At 37.1% G+C, this 21,801-nt stretch overlaps 1 protein-coding gene across 1 annotated transcript in view; it reads right to left on the reverse strand.

Moving 5' to 3' along the window:
* The window catches only part of PRKDC (protein kinase, DNA-activated, catalytic subunit), a 217,830-nt gene that overhangs the window by 160,129 nt on the left and 35,900 nt on the right, over nucleotides 1-21,801 (reverse strand). The window contains 6 exon segments of the mRNA NM_001006651.2: nucleotides 1,336-1,430; nucleotides 9,687-9,913; nucleotides 12,944-13,051; nucleotides 18,742-18,894; nucleotides 19,756-19,919; nucleotides 21,354-21,444. Coding sequence (NP_001006652.2) covers nucleotides 1,336-1,430; nucleotides 9,687-9,913; nucleotides 12,944-13,051; nucleotides 18,742-18,894; nucleotides 19,756-19,919; nucleotides 21,354-21,444 — 838 coding nt within the window.

The following is a 21,801-nucleotide window of genomic DNA, read 5'->3' on the forward strand; positions in this document are numbered from 1 at the left end:
AACAAAAACAAAACCCACATTTAAAATCTCAGAATAGTATAGTGCACATGCACACACTCATAACAATACTGCACCTAATGAGAAACTGCTTCACCAGCCCCCAGTCAGCCAAAGCACAGCCTCACATACTGGATTTGAGATGGAAGGTATTACAAAATTCACCTACCAGGCCAGATCCTATCTACCTCCATTTAAGGTTATTATTTGAGGAGTATAAATTCCTTGACCTCCCCTTTTTCTTATGTAGGTTCAACCATAGATAGATTAATAATAAGTCACTGTAGGTTCTGAATCAAAGTAAATTAGTAAAGCCATCCACAGATGCCTCAGGTTATTTAGGAAAGGAGCCTTACACAATTTGAGTTCTATAACCAAGAAAACGTTTTCTTTCTATGCTTTGAAAATATGGCAGTGATTTTTAAGTGTTAAATTTCACTTGTTGAGAAAATTCACCTTTATGTCAAGATAAACTAAGCAATTTTAAGCTCTTTGATGGCAAGAGCTAAATTTTAAGTATTTTTACCCACAGTAGGCTATCACCATGAAGGATAGTAGAACACAACCTGTCTTTTTAAAAACACAAACAAAATAAAATCTGGATAAGTGAAAAAGAAGTTCTGCTATACACATCTATGTGACCTAGCTCAGTCACTTAAGTTCTCTGGGTAAGATATCTAAGACTTCCAGCCCAGAAATTCCGTGATGTTCATAACACAGAATTTATTTGTAAAGTAAGTTTACAGAATAGAGAATTTTATATAATACAGAATTTAATTGTAAAGTCTACCATTTATTACTGTCTTAACTACTTTAAGTCTATTTCTGACTTATCATTTTATTATTTCTTAATTATAGTTGAAACAGCTTTATCACAATCTTGTAATGAGATCTATCTTCCACATTTCAAACTGTCATCAGTGAGACACTGGCCACATCTCAGTGATTATTACACCCAGGTTTTTTTACGTGGTGCAATCGAACATTCTCACATTTCATGTCATCACAGTACTGGCTGGCTTCATTGGAGCTGCACAATAAAATTGTCCCGCCTGCCCTGGGCAAATCTCTGGCCATCTAGGGGTCAAGCTCAGTGGCCACCAGGGAGATGTGGTGGGCCACACAGAAGGTGGGCATTGAAGATTCTTAACTGTTTTGGAGGCATCAGAGGGGCATATCTCCCTTTCATACTTATCACCCTAAATGGGAGACAGGAGAAAAGAAAATATCACCTTATGAGAGAATTACCTGAGGCTTAACCCCTGAGTGGTAAAGTTCTTGAAGATTTGTCAGGCAAACAGAACTGGTGTACAAACAAAACACTCAGATAAGACCTACCTAAGGGTTTCTCATCTGTGTGTGCTAAGGCCAGACTTTCCAGGTACGTAACCAATGCTTCAAACACAAACTGCTCTACCAGAGACTCTTCTTCCCTGTAAAACAAAGAATATTGAACTTCACCTAGGAAAACAAAAAAGCAGAAGTGACAAGGGAAAAGAGTAATGTTATCAAAGAGTACATTACTGAATTAAAGAGTACATACATGAATTAAATGTTTTTTAAAAAATGGCTCAAATGTTTTGAAACATAAAGCAACCTAAAATAATTCTCAAAGAAGAAAACTTCCTCAAGAGCAGAGCAAAAACTATATAAACCAAAAGAGGCAATATTCGCTTTTTCTCTGCAAACAAGTACCCTTCAGTCTATAGAACTGCTCACAGCAAATAACTTCAGAACCATTGTTTTGACCACACTTCCACACACCTCATTAAAATAGAAGAGAAAGTTTCATACCAAATCCACATTCTTTCAAAATAAAAAGAATTTCAAAATCTCTTACCCTATCCAAAAACAAGTCAATACCAGTAGTAAATGCTAAGCTTTACAAGCACAACAGGCACATGTAAATAATTTGACCAACAATGTCTGTGGAGCAATTCTTATATAAACTCATGGGTGGGTGAAGGGCAGAGGGCAGATCTCTCCCTGGAAAATTTGCTCCTTAATAACACAGGACAGTAAATGATTAAATATAAAATGACAGGGCTAGGAACTGAGTCTCAGAGGAGTTCAGAGAAGAATACAAGTTGGAAGTTCTACTCATCTGATGAAGTGCTGGGTCACTGCACCACCCACTGAGGGAGTGTTCCTGGAACAAACAGAACTAGAGCAAGTGTGCAGGACCAGAGTACTTAGAACAAAAATCACAAACTGGTGTTTGGTTTGTCAGGAATATAGTCCTAGTTTTTTTTTTTTCTTTTTTTTTTTTAAGTTTGAATCCTAAGAGGGGCAGGGCCTGTCAGAATCACAAGCTCCCCATCATCCCTGGTGTCACACACCCAGATCTGACACTGAAAATAAAGGACATTAACTGATAAATGTGTGGTATGGGCAAAGACATGGAGGCAAGATGAAAAACAGGAGACAGCAAGCAAACTGGCAAGGAAAAGAAAAGATTCATTTGGAACAGCAGTTTGTGTGTGTGTGTGTGTTCTGTTTAAAGATTTTATTTATTTATCTGACACAGGGAGAGAGCAAGTGAGTAAGCAAGCACAAGTAGGGGCCCTGAGATCATGACCTGAGCTGAAGGCAGACGCTTAACCAACTGAGCCACTCAAGTGCCTGGAAGAGCAGCTTGTGATGAGACTCCAAAAGCTGGGGGATCTTGAAAGGCCAGGTTGAGTATAACAGGTTTTAGCTTAGGTATCAACACCAGCTAAAGCAGCTAAGTAGAGAAATGACATGACAAAATGATGCCCTACAAATATGTTTCCCAAGAAAGGTGTGCAAACAGCTCATCAGCATGCAGAAAGGAAACAATAGGACTTGTATTTATATTATTCAACATGTAAGATTTCAAAGAATTTCTCTATTGTGTACCTTTTCTCAAAAAGCTATTTTGAATGTGATCCAACAAATCAAGAGTATCCAAAAAGGAAGGCAAGAGAGGAAAAGGAAACAAAAAATCAAACAGGGAAGAAGTGCAGGGGACAATCCAAGAGGAAAGGCAAGGAGATCCAATACAACAGGTGAGCAGGGACCCAAGAAAGAGACTTGGTAACAGCTGTCTCCACCAAAACACCACAGTATGGATTTTTCAACCTGTACAGAAGATGGCCCAAATTCCTTTCTTAACCTGGGTGACCATGATCAGGTACTTAAAAGTTCTTCTCCTGTCCATGTTCAACTTGGATCAGCTGAGAGTGCTCATTTATCCCAGGAGAGAGTATTGCCTTGACATGTTCCTGACACATGGTGAGCCACATGGAGCTGAGAAGCAGAAATTAAAGGGCAGTCCACACGTTCAGATGATATTTCTCCCAGATATCACTTGTGATCTACTTCACAACATTCTGGAGAGCTCTGCTATAAAACTAACGTGAACCTTGTCATTCTAATTCCTTGGAATGGGCTCCTGTAATCTCTCATGGAAGCTGGAGCCAGTCTCCACTGAACAGAATATCCCAGGACACTTCACCAAACAGTGAAAACACTGATCTTCCAAATTGCAAAATGTATCATTTGGGGTACATACATACAAAATGAAACAAAAAAAAGAAACAAAAAAGACAAACAAGGGAATAAATAATATAAAGGAAGAATGAATGATTAGCTCAAAGAGGAAGGTCTGAAATACTGAAAATACTCTATTTCTTAACCTAGGTGGGGAGTATGCAAAAACTTATTATTATTCAACATACAGAGTTCTTTTTTTTTAACTGAGGTATAGCTGACATATAACGTTGTGTTAATTCCAGGAGTACAACAAAATGACTCTGTATTTGTATACATTACAATATGATCACTACAATAAGTCTAGTTAACATCTATCCCCATATATTTAAAAAATTCTTTTCCTCATGATGTGAAGATTTAAAATCTACTCTCCTAGCAACCTTTAAATATGTAATACAGTATTAACTATAGTCACCATATTCTACATTATAGGCACCCTTGAGAAATACTACAAGTTTGGCTCCAGGTAACCAAAATAAAGCAATTATCTCAACAAAGGCAGTGAAGTGAATTTTTTGGTTTCCCAGGGCATATAACAGTTATATTAACATCGTACTGTATATTAAAAGCACAACAGTATTATGTCTGAAAACATACCTTAATTAAAAATACTTTATATTGCTAAGAAATGCTAACCATCTTCTGAGCTTTCAGTGAGTTATAATCATTTTGCTGGTAGAGGGTCTTGCCTCAGTGTTGATGGCTGGTGTTGACTGATTCGGGTCGTTGGCTGCTCAAGGCTGGGTGGCTGTGACCATTTCTTCAAATAAGATACAGAGAAGTTTGCCACATAGATCCAACTCTTCCTTTCAGATCTAATTTCTCTGTAGCAGGTGATGCTATTTGGTAGCATTTCACTCACAGCAGAACCTCTTTCAAAACTGAAATCAATCTTGTCAAACTCTGCCACTATTTTATCAACTAAGTTTATACGGTATTCTAAAACTTCAACAATCTTCACAGCATCTTCCCCAGGAGTAAGATTCCATCTCAAGAAACCACCTTCATCCATAAGAAGCAACTCCTCATCCATTAAAGTTTTGTCATGAAACGACAGCAATTTGGTCACACTTGAAAGCTTCACTTCTAGTTCTAGTTCTCTTGCTCTTTCCACCACATCTGCAGTTACTCCCTCACTGAAGTCTTAAGCCCCTCAAAGTCATCCTTAAGGTTGGAATCAACTTCTCCCAAACTCCTGTGAATGTTGATATTTTGATCTCTTCCCATGAATCATGTATGTTCTTAATGGCATCTAGAATGGTGAATCCTTACCAGGTTTTCAATTTATAGCATTATGAAATTTCTTTTTTTTTTTTTTAATTTTTTATTTATTTATGATAGTCACACACAGAGAGAGAGAGAGGCAGAGACACAGGCAGAGGGAGAAGCAGGCTCCATGCACTGGGAGCCTGACGTGGGATTCGATCCCGGGTCTCCAGGATCGCGCCCTGGGCCAAAGGCAGGCGCCAAACCGCTGCGCCACCCAGGGATCCCGCATTATGAAATTTCTTAAATAATAAGACTTGAAAGTCAAAATTACTCTTTGATTCATTTACTGCAGAATGGATAATTGTGTTAGCAGGCATAAAAACAAATAAACTCACGGTACTTGTCCATCAGAGCTCTTGGATGACCAGGTGCACTGTCACTGAGCAGTACTATTTTGAAAGGAATCTTTGTTTCTGAGCAGTAGTTCTTAACAGGGGGATTAAAATCTTCAGTAAACCACACTGTAAACAAATATGCTATCATCCAGGCTTTGTTGTTCCATTTGGAGAGTACAGGCAGAGGAAATTTACCATAATTCTGAAGGGCCCTAGGATTTTCAGAATGGTAAATCAGCACTGGCTCTAACTTAATCACCAGCTACATTGGCCCCTAACAGGAGAGCCAGCCTGTCCTTTGAAGCTTTGAAGCAGGCAATGACTTCTCCGCTCTATTTACGATGCTCTAGATGGCATCTTCTTCCAGCAAAAGGCTGTTTAATTCACACTGAAAATCTGTTGTTTAGTGGAGGTACCTTCATAAACTATCCTAGCGAGATCTTCTAGATAACTTGCAATTTCTATATCAGCACTGCTTCATCTTGTACGTTAATGTTATGAAGACAGCTTCTTTCCTTAAACTTCACAGATCTTCTGAAAGCTTCAGATTTTTTCTTCTGCAGCTTCCTTTCCTCTCTCACTTCATAGAACTGAGGAGAGTTAAGGCCTTGCTCTGGATTAGGCATTGGCTTAAGGAAGTATTATGGCTAGTTTGATTTTCTATCCAGACCACCACAACTTTCTTCATATCAGCAATAAGTCTGTTTCACTTCCTTTTCATCCATATGTTTGCTGGAGGGTCCACTTTAATTTCCTTCAAGAACTTCTCCTTGGCATTCAGTATTTGTCTGTGTAAGAGGCCTAGTTTTTGGCCTGTCTTGGCTTTTCATAGGCCTTCTGCACCAAGCTTAATCATTTCTAGCTTTTGATGTAAACTGAGAGACATGCAATCTTCTTTTCACTTTATTAAAGACTATTGTCGGATTATTAACTGACCTAATTTCAATGTTGCTGTGTCTCAGGGAATAGGGGACCACAAGGAGAGGGAGAGAAGGGGGAACAGCCAGTTGGTTGCGCAGTCAGAACACACACACCATTTATCAATTATGTTCACTGTCTTATATGGGAGCAGTTCATGGCACCCCAAAACAATTACAATAGTTACATCAAAGACCACCATCCCAAATACAGGAATAATTAGAAAGTTTGAAATAATTTAAGAATTACCAACACATGACTTAGAGATACAAAGTAAGTGTTGGAAAAGTAGTGCTAATAGACCTACCCAAAGTTAGTTTGTATAAAATGCGGTATCTGTGAAGAGTAACAAAATGAGGTATGTCTGTATATCTCTATGACTTACTTATTTTAAAACTGGAAGTTTGTACCTTTTGACCTCTGTCACTTATTTTGCCTACCCTTCTTCCCAGCCTGTGACAACCACCAATCTATTCTCTGTATCTATGAGCTTTCTTTTTTTTTTTTTAAGATTTCACAAATAAGTAGGACCATAAGGTATTTGTCTTTCTAACTTATTTCACTTAACATAATGACCTCAAATCTATCCATGTTTTCAGATGGCAAGATTTCATTCTTTTTTATGGCTGAATTACTCTGTTGTATATATATACCATATTTCTTCATTCATCCACTAATGGACATTTTCCATATCTTGGCTATTTTATTTTTTTAATGATTTATTTATTTATTCATGAGAGACACAGAGAAAAAGAGAGAGAAAGAAAGAGAGAGAGAGAGAGGCAGAGACACAGGCAGAGGGAGAAGCAGGCTCCAGGCAGGGAGCCCAACGTGGGACTGGATCCTGGGTCTCCAGGATCAGGGCCTGAGCTGAAGGTGATGCTAAACCGCTGAGCCACCCGGTCTGCCTTATCTTGGCTATTTTAAATAATGCTGCAATAATCATCAGGGTTCATATATCTTTTTGAATTAGTGTTTCATTTCCTTTGGACAAATATCCAAAATTTGGAATTGTTGGATCATATGGTACTTCTATTTTTTATTAAGGAATCTCCATATTGTTTTCCATAGTGGCTATGCCAATTTACATTCCTACCAGCAGTGCACAAGGGTTCCCTTTTTCTACATCCTTGCCAAAATTTGTTATTTCTTGCCTCTTTCATAGTAGCCATTCTAACAGGCATGAGGTGGTATCTCATTGTGGTTTGATTCGCATTTCCCTGATGACTTGTGAAACTGATCACCTTTTGTCACCTTTTCATTTTATTGGATTCCTGTGCCCTGCAGAAACTTTTAGTTGATATAGTCCCACATGTCTACTTTCACGTTTTTTTCTTGGCTTTTGGAATCAGAACCAAAACATCATTGCCAAAACTGATGTCCAACAGGTTACCACCTATTCTTCCAGGAATTTTATGGTTTCAGGTCTTACATTCAAGTCCTTAATCCAATTTGAGTTAATGTTTGTGTATGGTGTAAGATATGTCTAGTTTCATTCTTTTGTATGTGGCTGTCCAGTTTTCCCCACATCAATCTACTAAAGAGACTGTCCTTTTCCCACTGTTTATTCTTGGCTCTTCAGTAAAAAATTAATCGACCATGTTTGTGTGGGTTTATTTCTAAGCTCTCTATTCAGTTCCATTGACCTGTTTTATGCCAATATCATACTATTTTAATTATTATAGCTTTTGTAGTATAGTTCGAAATTGGGGAGCATGATGCCTCCAACTTTGCTCTTCATTCTCAAGATTACTTTGGCTCCTCAATGTATTTTGTAGTTCGACAAAAATTGTAGGATTGTTTGGTTTCTGTGAAAAATGTCATACTAGAATTTTATAAGGATTCCACCGAATATGTTGAATATTGGGGAGAGTATTGCCATTTTAACAATATAAATACTTTCAATCCATGAGCATGGTATATCTTTCTAACTGATCTGTGGCTTCTTCAGTTGTTTTTACCAATGTCTTATGGTTTTCATTGTATAGGTCTTTCACCTTCTTGGTTAAATTTATTCCTATTTTATTCTTTTTGATGTAATTATAAATAGAAATGTTTTCTTAATTTCATGTCCTGATAAGTGGTTATTAAAGTACAGAAATGCAATAGATTTGTGTATATTGCTTTTGTGTCCTGAAACTGAATTTATTAGTTCTAATAGTTTTTTGGTGAAGTCTTCAGGGTTTTCTATATATAATAATATGTCATCTAAAAATAGTGACAGGGATCCCTGGGTGGCGCAGCGGTTTGGCGCCTGCCTTTGGCCCAGGGCGCGATCCTGGAGACCCAGTATCGAATCCCACGTCGGGCTCCCGGTGCATGGAGCCTGCTTCTCCCTCTGCCTGTGTCTCTGCCTCTCTCTCTCTCTCTGTGTGACTATCATAAATAAATAAAAATTAAAAAAAAAAAAAAAGAAAGCTTTTAAAAAATAAAAAATAAAAAAAATAAAAAAAAAATAAAAATAGTGACAGATTCATACACATGTTTTAAACACTCTTTTGTACATATGTTTCACAGTTTAAAAAGCTAAAAAAAAATTACACAGTGGCTTCAAACTCTAGTCAATTTTCATATAAATGTGCATCTGCACATACACAATTTCCTATCCCTCCAACTATCCATCCCTGTCTGTCTGTCTCTCTCTCTCTCAGTCATTTATCTTATTTTTACAATTGCTCTCCTCACTGCTATCATAACTCCCATTTCCTGAGAGAAACTGTCCGGACCAATCAAAGTCAGGTTCCTCATTATCTGATTACTTGGTAATCATCTACCACTACATAAAAGAACTGATTTCAGCAACAAGTTTTACAATTATCTATGTGATTTTTATCTCGTTTTATAGAGGCAATCCTCCTGAATGGCTGTATCTTTACATCACCAGCATCTGGCACAGTGTCTGGCACATAATATTCTTAATAGGTAACAATAAATGAATGGACAAACATGACTACAACCTTAGGTCAGGGACTGATGATAGCCCCTTCACTGGTGTCCTAGCCCTGTTCTTATCTCACTCAGATCTACTCTCCATATAGCTATAGGCAGGTGGATTTCAGGAGGAAATTTAAACATGCAGCTCCTTCTCCTAATACTCCAAGGGCTTGTTGTCACTAGAAGTAACCTGTTTCTTAACTCTACAGACACAGGCACCTACGCAGGCTCACTATGCTCCCTTCTAAACTTCCAACTCCATAGTCAGGAAAATAAAATGTCTTTATCTCCTTATATAACACTCTATTTTTTATCTCTACTGCATCCCTTTGATCTGAAATGCTGTGGCTGATTTATTTATCCTTTAAGTTTTCTCTAAAAAAATGCTACAGGAAGATTTCTTTAACTTACTCAAGCAAGGTTAGATTCTCCTCTTCTATGCTCCAAAAGATCCTGAATTAGGTCTTCCATTGCATTTACAAGACTGCTGTGGTATTATGTTTGTATGCATCTCAGTAATTTGAGCTTCCTGAATGCCAACTGCATTTTAATTCATTTTTTAATCCCCAGAAAAGAACACAGCATCTGACATATAATAATCTACTAAATGCCAGCTATATGAATACATGGATACATAAATAGCAGTCACTTTTCAAAATCATTACTAAAAATTTAAAGAACTTCTTTATACTCTTCCCTGTCAGATGGCTTACTTACCTGAATTCTCTGTAGATATTATTAAAGGCAAGTGATGCACCTAGCCTCTTGAAAGCATTGGGGTGAAGTGCAAAGCTGTACAGTCGCTTGAAAAGTGATTTAGTGTTCACTGGACTTTTTTCTTGCTGCTGCGGTGTTGTCTGCTTAATGGACCATTTGAGGAATTCGCGAATACACCGACCACAAAAATCTCTTAAAGTACTGTCAACAGGATCTACAATTCCATCCTAAAACCAAACATAAGATGACAACTGAATACCTGGTCTGCTCTGAGTATAACTATAGCATGTTATGAAAATTAATTTAGAACACTATTCAAGAAAACAATAAAGACTAGTAAAACCAATCTGATTAATCAGAATCTATGCTAATAATGGCCTTTTGACATTTTCTTTTAAACAAAGAAACTGAAAAATCCATTAAAAAAAAGAATAAAAAAAGAATATTTTAATTATGCAGCAACAAAAAGGTCTCTCCTTTTCCTAAAGAAACCCAATGGCTACATCCTTAAAGTTTTTGTTGTTGATTTTACCTCATAACAATATCTGAGATGCTTTACTGAGGTTAAAGGAAATAAGATCCTTCTAGGTTCCAAGAGAACTGTAATGCTACATAAATAAAAATAATATAGAGATGTGGTTCTAAAAATGTAACTTTCCATAAGAGCAACCTCTATGCCTTATAGGCACAGTCTTTAAATATCTTTAAAAAGCACACAAACAAGGAAGTTTGAATGTTTTTGTCTCCCTCTAGACATAGTCCCCTCTTAGATCTGTATAGGAAAGGTTTAACTTAAAAAACTATACTGGGGACGCCTGGATGGCTCAGCGGTTGTGATCCTGGAGTTCAGGGATAGAGTCCCACATCAGGCTCCCTAAGGGGAGCCTACTTCTCCCTCTGCCTATGTCTCTGCCTCTCTCTCTTGTCTCTCATGAATAAATAAATAAAATCTTAAAAAAAAAAAAAAACTATACTGAACACTGAAATAAGCAAGTTCTTCTACCTAACGTCCCCAGTTATTTGCTATATGCAAAATCTTTTATTACAGTGCTAATTATAATTCAAGAAGCAATTAACTGCGGAAATGTGAAGAGGTGATATTTATTGTTTCTCAGAGGAGTGGGTAAATAATGCATGTGCTAACATTAGGGAATTAACAATTCTTACTGGGAAACCTGTAGACATGCTTTCACTCAAGCACTGTACCAACTTCCCATTTCCTCCTTTACCTTTCCTTTCCTCAACTATCTCACTTTACATTATCATGATCTTAACTGATTTCTTTCTGAAATCCTTACTAAGCCCCCTTCAACAATCAAGACTAGAAGAGAAACAGCTAAGACAGAAACTTCAGAATAGGAACATTAGAATAAATCCATCTGAATGCAAATAAGCCACAAGTTAAATTTAATTAAACATATTTATTATAGGCAGGACTCACTGGTAGACACTGCAGGGAATTAAACCACAAATATCACTGTCACCACCCTAATTTGAAATGTTCAGTGACTCCCATGCCTACAACAAGGCATCCAATTAGGGTAACTCTGAGAGTGAAAAGAACACTATTACAATTACACACACAACCAGTGTAATCAAGACCATCTGGAGCAAACTGGAGCATGTGGTTCCCCTAGATGCAATGTTCTGATGCTCTGCGTGTCTTCCCAGCCCACCTTGCAATATGCTCCCATGCAAATGAAACACAACACACTGCGATCCCCACAAACAAACTGCAATCCCCACAAACACACCAACCACCTACTGCCCTTTATTTCCTCTGTCCAGATGCCCAGTCTCAAATTCTCTATTTCTCTGGCTCCTCTCAAATTTAACAGAAAGTGACACACACATTCAAATTGGAATCAGTTTGCAAGAATATGGACTTAAAAGACGTCTGTTTGGACAAACTTGCTATGCATTTAACTGGGGCTTCTGATTCTAAAAGTCAATATATGACAAAACCAAATTATAGGATGAAATAATAGGTAAAATCGAGTAAGATGACATTTAAAGGAACCAAATATAAACTCATTTGCAAAAACTCACACAATTATAATAAAATCAAGCTAACCTCCCTGCTTCTGCCCTCAATGAACCAGTGATCAAATCTTAATGAATCTACTCTATGGCCTCAGGACAGTTCTACAGAAATAGCTACTAGGGTTTGTTTTTTGTTTTTTTTTTTAAGATTTTATTTATTTATTAATGAAAGACAGAGAGAGACAGGCAGAGACCAGGCAGATGGAAAAGAAGGCTCCCCCCTAGGGAACCCAATGCTGGACTCAATTCTAGAATCCCGGAATCATGACCTGAGTCGAAGGCAGATATTCAACCACCGAGCCACCTAGGTGCCCCTTTCTAGGTAGGGCTCTTTAATTGTGAATCTGAATACAGGAAAAAACTGGATAAGCTCAAAAAATCCCTTTTAGTCTTAATTATTATACTATAGATTTTTTTTAAAGAGCATATTGCAACTCTGATTAAAAAATAAGCACACTATTTTTCATTCCTTCTACTCTACACACACATAGCCTTCACGTATATGAAGTCTAATTTATATATAAATTAAATATATATTTAATTTATAACCATTCTCCCAAAAAAAGAGGACAAAACAACAACACAATGTGCAAGGGCACCGTGGCTCAGTCGGTTGAGCATCCCACTCTTGGTTTCAGCAAAGGTCATGATCTCATGGGTCTTAGGATTCAAGCCCCAGAGTGGGCTTTGCACTCAGCAGGGAGTCTGTTTGAGGATTCTCTCCTTTTGCCCCTCCACACACCCATGTTTTCTTTCTCTCTCTCAAATAAATAAAATTTTAAAAGAATGTGCACACTGTCTGCAGATATTTAAAAGTAACACTTCAGGAAATGACTATGGTATCCTATCTATTAAAATGCCATTTCGGGCAGCCCAGGTGGCTCAGCGGTTTACCGCCAACTTCAGCCCAGGGCCTGATCCTGGAGACCCGGGATCAAGTCCCACGTCGGGTTCCCTGCATGGAGCCTGCTTCTCCCTCTGCCTGTGTCTCTGCCTCTCTCTCTGTCTCTCAGGAATAAATAAATAAAATCTTTAAAAAAAAAATGCCATTTCACCAATTCTCTAAAACAAAAGGAAAAAAAAAAAAAACCAATAGTATCCAGGTAGATGCTACATTTTGATATCTTGATAGGTAATTTTTCTTAACGTTCTAAACGTAGATCAAATATAACTAGTTGATGTAAATTACAAGAAAAGAATCAACCATTACTCACCAGTATCGTTTCCAGTAAGGCGACAGTATCCTGACTTTCAAATTTCTTATTGTTAGTGAACCAGTGAATCAGCTGCATTACTAAGGGCTCATATAGTTGCCTTGTCACCTGAAGAACAACAATTACAATTCTTTTCTTAGCATTAAAGTAATTTTATATTGGAAAGAGTGCTGTTTAAATGACAGGAAAAGTTAAGTAATAATACCACAATGGTTTTATTAGTTTCCTTCTTTAGTTAAAATTGAATGATAAACATGTTCTTCCTAGCTCTTCTCTTTTTCCTAAGAATCCAGCAGAGAAAAATATGCATTCTAAAACTTTTTTTTTTAATTTGTATTTATTTATGATAGTCACACAGAGAGAGAGAGAGAGAGGCAGAGACATAGGCAGAAGGAGAAGCAGGCTCCATGCACCGGGAGCCCAACGTGGGACTTGATCCCGGGTCTCCAGGATCGCGCCCTGGGCCAAAGGCAGGCGCTAAACTGCTGCGCCACCCAGGGATCCCGCATTCTAAAACTTATTGTTCTTCCAATATGAAGGCAGATAATGTTGGCTTTTAAAAAAAAATTTATTTTCATTAATTTGATCCTAAATACATGCAAAGTATTCTGGATCAGAGACATTATCATTATTCAACTAAAAAGCAAATAGTGACCAGAGTGCCTGGGTGGCTCAGTCATTTAAGTATCTATCTGACTCTTGATTTCACCTCAGGTCATGATCTCAGTGTCATGAGATTAAGCCCCAAGTTAAGCTCCATGCTGGGCATGGAACCTCCTTAAGATTCTCTCCCCCCCTCTTCCCCTTCCAACCCCGTTCTGTCTCTCCTTCTCTTTCTATTAAAAAAAAAAAAAAAAAGGCAAATAATGACCATGTGGTTCCCTACACCCTGATTTACACCCTGTGGTGTGACCAAATAAAAACCAGATCAACACCCTACACATATAAACTTTAAAAGCCCAATCACAGAAGAGATACAGGACAAAGAATCACCTCTCTCGTCCTGCCAAAAAGAAGGTGGGATATCTTTACTATTTGGAGATGGGATGGAAAAGATCCTGGGTTCTCATTCCAACTCTCTAGAATGTAAATAAAATTTCTCTAGGAGCAGAGCCTTGTGGGTCTCTGGCTTTTACAATCCCAGGTGTCTGCCAGGCCTGGACTCTTCTCTGAAAGGAAATACCCAGGATACAGTACTCCTCTTCCTGGAATCTTGGGAGCTTAACCTAGTGGGCTAGTCTGGTGTGACTATTTGGGGGAGATTAAAATAAGTCTTTTTATCCTTTTGGATAACAGCAATTACCTAGACATATGGTTACAGATCTAATCCTCCTTATATATTAAAACCAAAACATATGTAGCAGAAGTGAAGGCAAACATTCCCTATCTTTGTATCTTAAACATTTCTGTGTCTCACGATGCTAAGGCTCCAATGGCAATACAAAGAAATCCAGGGGAATTTTATCTCCCCACTGACCATGAGTTCAAGAATGAAGCATTCTGGTATGTATACCGTGTCAAAAAACATGTAAAATGTCTGAGGACTTCGACTAAAAGACACAGTCCTCCTGCACTTGGATAATTCACCACAAAAGAATACCTTTCTAACCTTGGGATTGATCAAAGTAAAAGTTCTTACCTTTCAGTGTGGAAGTTTAACCTGTCTTAAAGCATCATTTTTCTAAAGAATTATACTCTCTAACCCATAGTATGTAAATTATATGCATATAATATACATGCATACACACGTAAATATATACATATACACGCCTTATAGAAATTTTAGAAAATGTAGAAAACTGTCCATCTATAATCCTATATTACAAAGGTAACCCCTGTGACCATTGGAACTCATTGTAACTTTCAAAATATTTTATTTAAAATCCATATATGCATGTGTAAAAATATACATTTTTGCAACCAATTTTCCTTCCAATTTGGAATATTTCACATAAATACATAATCTATATCAATATTTTACTTGCTGCCTGGTATCTCATATATAGATACCGTGATCCAGTTGCCCAAATCCTATTGTTAGAATGCAGGTATTTCTGTTAGGAAGAAATCACTGAAAAGTTACATGCACTGTTCTGAGCACAACTCTAGTAAGAGAGTGCTAGACTAGGGCTGCAGGTCACCCAGCCTTTTGCTCTGCCCACAAAGAGCCTGTGCCCACCCACATTCTTAAAAGCCACATCTCCCAAAGTCCTTTACCCACATGTTCGACATTAAGCACTTGCAATTTTTAAAATATTTGACAATAGATGTAAATTTGAATTTCCTTGTTTACTAAAAAGATGAAAATATTTAAAAATATCTTTCAGTGGCCATATGTATCTCTTCATTTATAAGCTGCCTATTTTTGTTCTTTATCTATTTGCCCATTTAAAACTCTTTTATCTTCAGAAGAATTTGTAAAAAAATTTCCCTACATTATATATATATATATATATATATATATAAGTTGTGGGTTTTGTGCCATTCAGCATTTTTAAACATTTATAGAGTCAAAACTATCAGGACATTAACATTTTTCTTTTATATACCTATATTCCATATTTTGTAGGAAAATCTCCCTTTCTATACAAACTGTAGGGAAAGACATGGAAGGATGCTTTTTTTTTTTTTTTTTTTTTTTTTAATTTTTATTTATTTATGATAGTCACACAGAGAGAGAGAGAGAGAGAGGCAGAGACACAGGCAGAGGGAGAAGCAGGCTCCATGCACCAGGAGCCTGATGTGGGATTCGATACCGGGTCTCCAGGATCGCGCCCTGGGCCAAAGGCAGGCGCCAAACCGCTGCGCCACCCAGGGATCCCGGAAGGATGCTTATAACATAATGATAACAAAATTCATCCAAGTAGCAGAAATTATATTTTGTACATAAAAGAGTTTTTTAGGGATCCCTGGGTGGCGCAGCGGTTTGGCGCCTGCCTTTGGCCCAGGGCGCGGTCCTGGAGACCCGGGATCGAATCCCACGTCGGGCTCCCGGTGCATGGAGCCTGCTTCTCCCTCTGCCTGTGTCTCTGCCTCTCTCTCTCTCACTGTGTGCCTATCATAAATAAATAAAAGTTTAAAAAAATATTAAAAAAAAAAAAATAAAAGAGTTTTTTAATGCAATGATCCTTTTTATAAATAAAACATATACACATGTTTGTAAAAACACGTTTTTACAAAGATCTGGGCATATATGCACCAAAATTTCAGCAGAGGAGAAAGCGGCTTTTTCAGAGGAATAAGAATGGGGAAGGGGTGATGAGATGGAGATTCATTTTTAGCTTCATGTATTTCTATATTAAATAACATATTTTACCAATGAAAAAGACCATCCCAATCCAAAGATATACAGACATGCTATAACATTACATTTTTCTGTAATATATTTATAGTTTGTTTTTCCTTCTCTTAATTGGAAATTAATTTTTCATGTTAGTCAACTGGCCTAATATGATTAAATGATCCATTTCTTTTTCTTTTAATTTTATTTATTCATTCATGAGATACAGAGAGAGAGAGGCAGAGACACAGGCAGAGGGAGAAACAGGCTCCATACAGGGAGCCCGATGTGGGACTCGATCCTGGGACTCCAGGATCACGCCCTGGGGCCAAAGGTAGGCGCTAAACCACTGAGCCACCCAGGGATCCCCTAAATGATCCATTTCTAACTTAAAAAGCCTCTTCTACCATATATACAATCTTTACGTATGCACATAGGTCCACTTGGCAGCTAAGAGATTCTCCTCCCACTGATCTATCCATGCCAAGTTCAATCCTACTATAATTTACATTTTAACATTTGCTAAGGCAAAAGGCAACCTTTTGCTAAAAGCAAAGGTTAGTGTTCTATACATTCAAATTTTTTCTTGGGCAGCCCAGATGACTCAGCGGTTTGGTGCTGCCTTCAGCCCAGGGTGTGATCCTGGAGACCCAGGATTGAGTCCCACATTGGGCTCCCTGTATGGAGACTGTTTCTCCCTCTGCCTGTGTTTCTGCCTCAATCTCTCTGTGTCTCTCATAAATAAATAAATAAAATTTAAAAATTAAAAAAAAATTTTTTTCTCGGTTAGGTTCAAGCAATTATTCTTTCAGATTACTTTTTGGGTTAAAATGAAATTAACTCTGGGCTTTCTGCTGTAATGATACCAAACTTACTGACTGATTTGGGAAGAACTGGCATTTTTTTCAATAATGACTCTTCTATCTCAAGTACAGAGCACGCTCATTTTGTATTCATAAAATATACATCTGCCTGGTGTATTGACATTTATTTATAGACATTTTGTATATATATTTCATACTGCTATGAGTGAGATGCTGTAGACATATCTTCCAAGTGGCCAGTACTAATATTTAAGACATAGGAGAATACTGGGGTGCCTGACCGGCTCAGTTAGTGGAGCATCTGGCTCTTGATTTAGGCTCAGGTCATGATCTCAGGGTTGTATATATACATATACATATATGAGAATACTGATATATATATGTGTTTTGTTTTGTAATCCATCAGCTTCCTCCTTTAATTCTTCGAGTTTATCAGCTGATATTCTTGGGCTTTCCAGGTTTAATAAAAAAATTATATTCAAAATAAAAATTCTTCCTTTCTACTGTCTGACATGTCCACAGGGAATTCACAGCCTGGTGAGAGGCCCAAATACTAACCACTGCACGTAACTAAGTAAATGCACATGAAGTAATACTGAGCAACCACCCACACTGCAGGCACTGTTCTGGTAGGTGCTGGAGGTGCCCCTTAACAGGCCAACTCACTTCTAACTTTGGGCTTCTGTCCTGGCTTAAGCACAAGGAAGGCAGCATTAGTGTTTCATGCCTGGGGATGATTTGGCTCTAGCATTCAAGAAGACATTCTTGATTGTATTAAAGATAAGATCAAACTATTCCTAGTTTAGCAGGACAAATACCATTTAGGCTTCTATGGAAACAATCACTGCTTCTGATCTGATTCCATGGTAAATTTCCAGTTTTAAACAAAGATCCTACTGAATCACGGCACATCTTAATACATTGCTGGATTATACTCCTTTATACATAGTGAAGAATTTTCCATCTATATTTACAAATCAGTCTTTCTTTTTAGTTTCCTCTCTTATGTGTGCACCCTAGTGTCAGAGATATACTAGCTTCCTCGAATGAACCGAGAATTCTACTTATTTTCTGCTTCATTGCAGCAATGGAGAATTTGCCACAAATTCATCAGGAAGAGGTCATTTATCAACAATTTCCAATCTTGTACATGGTTACTTATCTCTTCTTCACTACTTGAGACTCTAAGTCCCTACATGAGGGGAGACTGCCAATTGAGTTTTAGACACCTATACTATCAGTAACTTAACTAGATCAGTGATTCATTCCCAAATTGTGGCACATTAAAAACTGTCAGGAGAGCATTTAAAAGTCCCAATCAGGGCAGCCCCGGTGGCTCAGTGGTTTAGCGCCGCCTTCGGCCCCGGATGTGATCCTGGACACCTGGGATCGAGTCCCATGTCAGGCTCCCTGCATGGGGCCTGCTTCTCCCTCTGCCTCTCTCTCTCTTTCTCTGTGTCTGTCATGAATAAATAAATAAAACCTTTAAAAAATAAAAATAAAATAAAAGTCCCAATCCTCAGATCAAACCCCTGAGAAATTAAATCAGTCAGAATGGGCAGGAGCCAACAGCAGTATTTATTTTAAGATCCTCAGAGTATTCCAAACTGCAGCAAACTTTGATGATCACTGACCTAGGCCCAATTTTTTTTTTAAGTTTTACAACTGTGTCAGATTCAAAATTATTCACTTACTTGATCTACATCACATGCAAGTCGAAGTAGCACAGGAAAAGTTCGCTTGTAGAGCTGGTACATGGGTGGGAATCCCTGACCACATTCAGGCATCTGAGTGGCTTTTCCCAACATAAACATAACCATACTGTGTAAAAGTTCACAAGCTGCAACCTAAATTAAACCAGGAGTTCAACACAGTTTAAGCTTCCAGGTTTACAAGGGAAGAATACTTTGAAATTTTCCTCAATTTAGCCCTTTAAAAAGAAAAATTTTTGCAGATAACCAGCACCCCAAATATAAAGTAACTGGAGGTAGTACTTGTGTAAAATTAACCCTCTGTATATCCAAGAGGTAAGAACTGAATCTTAAAAGATTTAAACAAAGTGGTACTAGCTATTTCATTGATGCCATGATGACAGGCCTTTGCTTCATTTGTTAACACATCTTCAACCTTCATTTTTAGTATATGTTTTTTTACAGCACTTTGGAAATTTCCAAATCAGTTTCATAAAAACCTGAGATTACCTGTTTCTGATCTCCCAGGTTAAAGAGATAATGGTGCACAGGCTGGAAATCACTTTTAAATGTCCTTTCTACTGTATTTTCTATTATGAACAGTTTTTTGGTATATTAATGTTTTACAAAGTTATTTCCCATTAAGATAACATTTACTTTTTATCAGTGACAACTACTTCTAATAACTGAATCATTATCAAACTATCATATTATGGAAAGTACAAAATTAATGATATTGGAATGGCTGAAATATGTTATCTATTTCCCACCAAATTCAGGTTTTAAAAAGCATAGATTCGGGGCAGCCCAGGTGGCTCAGCGGTTTAAGCGTCTGCCTTCGGCCCAGGGCGTGATCCTGATGTCCCGGGATCGAGTCCCATGTCGGGCTCCCTGAATGGAGCCTGCTTCTCCCTCTGCCTGTGTCTCTGCCTCTCTCTCTCTATCATGAATAAATAAATAAAATATTAAAAAAAAAAGCATAGATTCTAAGTGACATGTAATGAAAAATAATAGTACTTTAGTTTGTCTGTCACTAGCTGAAAGAGCTAATTCTGTGACCCGAGGCAAGAACACATCCAGATAAATGACAGGCTTCATTTCTATAAATGGTACAGCAAAACTGAGTCTTTTTTCTCTGTCCCATGCCACACATTTCTTCATCATTTCATCTGAGGATGTGGCTGTTGAAATAAATCAAGAAGAGCATGTTTTCATTCAAAATCTTTCTAATACCAATTGCTCTATGATTCATTTATGAAAGCAGAATTCTTTTTATAGTTTTAAATTAAGCATGTTGTTCATCTTTCCTTTTCTGTTTTGTTTTACTTTAGACATATAATTACAACATTACAAATCACTGACAAACTATTTCTAACTTCAGCTCAAAGTGAAATTATTTTTAAACAATTTGAACAGTCTAGAATATTTCATTTCTATTTTCAGTAAGAATTATTTTAGGTGTTATGTGGGAAAATGATAAATGAACAATATTTTTATTAAAAATCTCCCCTTAAAAAAAATAAAAAATAAAAAAATAAAAAAAAAAAAAACAAAAAAAAACAAAAAAAAAAAATAAAAATAAAAATCTCCCCTTTGCAACACTTATTTTCCTAATATAGTTTCTAACTTCCTAAATTACCAAAAGTCACTAGTGTACTTAATATGAAATTTCAAAACTAAAAATACAGATGAATTTCTACTCATTTAAAATGTTGATTCTGATCACAAACACTTGAAAGATATCTAAATATTAAGAGTATCAGATTTTCAAAAAGATTAACTTTGAATTCCTGACACAATGTTTAATATTTTTTTTAAAAGTGTCAAGTTGGATTCTGTTTCAAAACGGAAAATGTACACCTGCACCCCGATGTTTCTAGCAGCAATGTCCACAATAGCCAAACTGTGGAAGGAGCCTCGGTGTCCTTCAAAAGATGAATGGATAAAGAAGCTGTGGTCTATGTATACAATGGAATATTACTCAGCCATTAGAAACGACAAATACCCACCATTTGCTTCGACGTGGATGTAACTGGAGGGTATTGTGCTGAGTGAAGTAAGTCAATCGGAGAAGGACAAACATTATATGGTCTCATTCATTTGGGGAATATAAATAATAGTGAAAGGGAATAATGGGGAAAGGAGGAAAAATAAGTGGGAAATATCAGAAAGGGAGACAGAACATGGAAGACTCCTAACTCTGGGAAACGAACTAGGGGTGGTGGAAGGGGAGGTGGGCAGGGGGTGGGGGTGACGGGGTGACTGGGTGACGGGCACTGAGGTGGGCACTTGATGGGATGAGCACTGGGTGTTATTCTGTATGTTGGCAAATTGAACACCAATAAAAAATAAATTTATTATTAAAAAAAAAAAAAAACGGGAAATGTGCTTAACAAATCAGGCTAGAATATTTTCCCAACTAGTAGTAAATTATCCAGATTGCATGGGTATAGTCAAAGCATTTCATTAGGCAAAATACTATTCTTTGTAACCTTACTTGAAAATATATAAATCACATACAAGAGCAAATACCAGAATATATTACGATCTTTATACACTCAAATTAAAGTACAAATACATCTACAGAGGTAAATTTATTTTAAAGGAATCTTTACCTGTTAGGAGATTTTTGTTTATTTGTCCTCCTAGAAAGCCAAGCATTTGTACTACTCTAATCCTTATTTCTTCTAAAGACAGTGCTTCATTCTGGAAATTTGAACAATGATATATATGTGATGATAAGAGGGTTAAAAATTAAGAGAATTATGAGAGGAAAAAACAAACTGTTTTATGACCCTCTCTGTTATTAATGTCTCTCAATAGTTCATTATATCTTACACAATACTGCTGTTAATATTATTGCAAATTCATGAAAAGAAGTCACATCTCCTATAATTTTGTAATCAGATATCCAAGTTTCAAAGTATTGGCAGGACCACTCACCCTTAAAAAATACTGAGGTTCCCCAAAGAACTTTTGTTTAAAGTGGGCCATGTTTATTAATATTTATCATACTAGAGGTTAAAACCTTGGCATGATTGGGTATTATTGTATTTTAAAATA

This window comes from Canis lupus, chromosome 29 (assembly GCF_011100685.1).
Source record: "Canis lupus familiaris isolate Mischka breed German Shepherd chromosome 29, alternate assembly UU_Cfam_GSD_1.0, whole genome shotgun sequence".
NCBI lineage: Eukaryota > Metazoa > Chordata > Mammalia > Carnivora > Canidae > Canis > Canis lupus.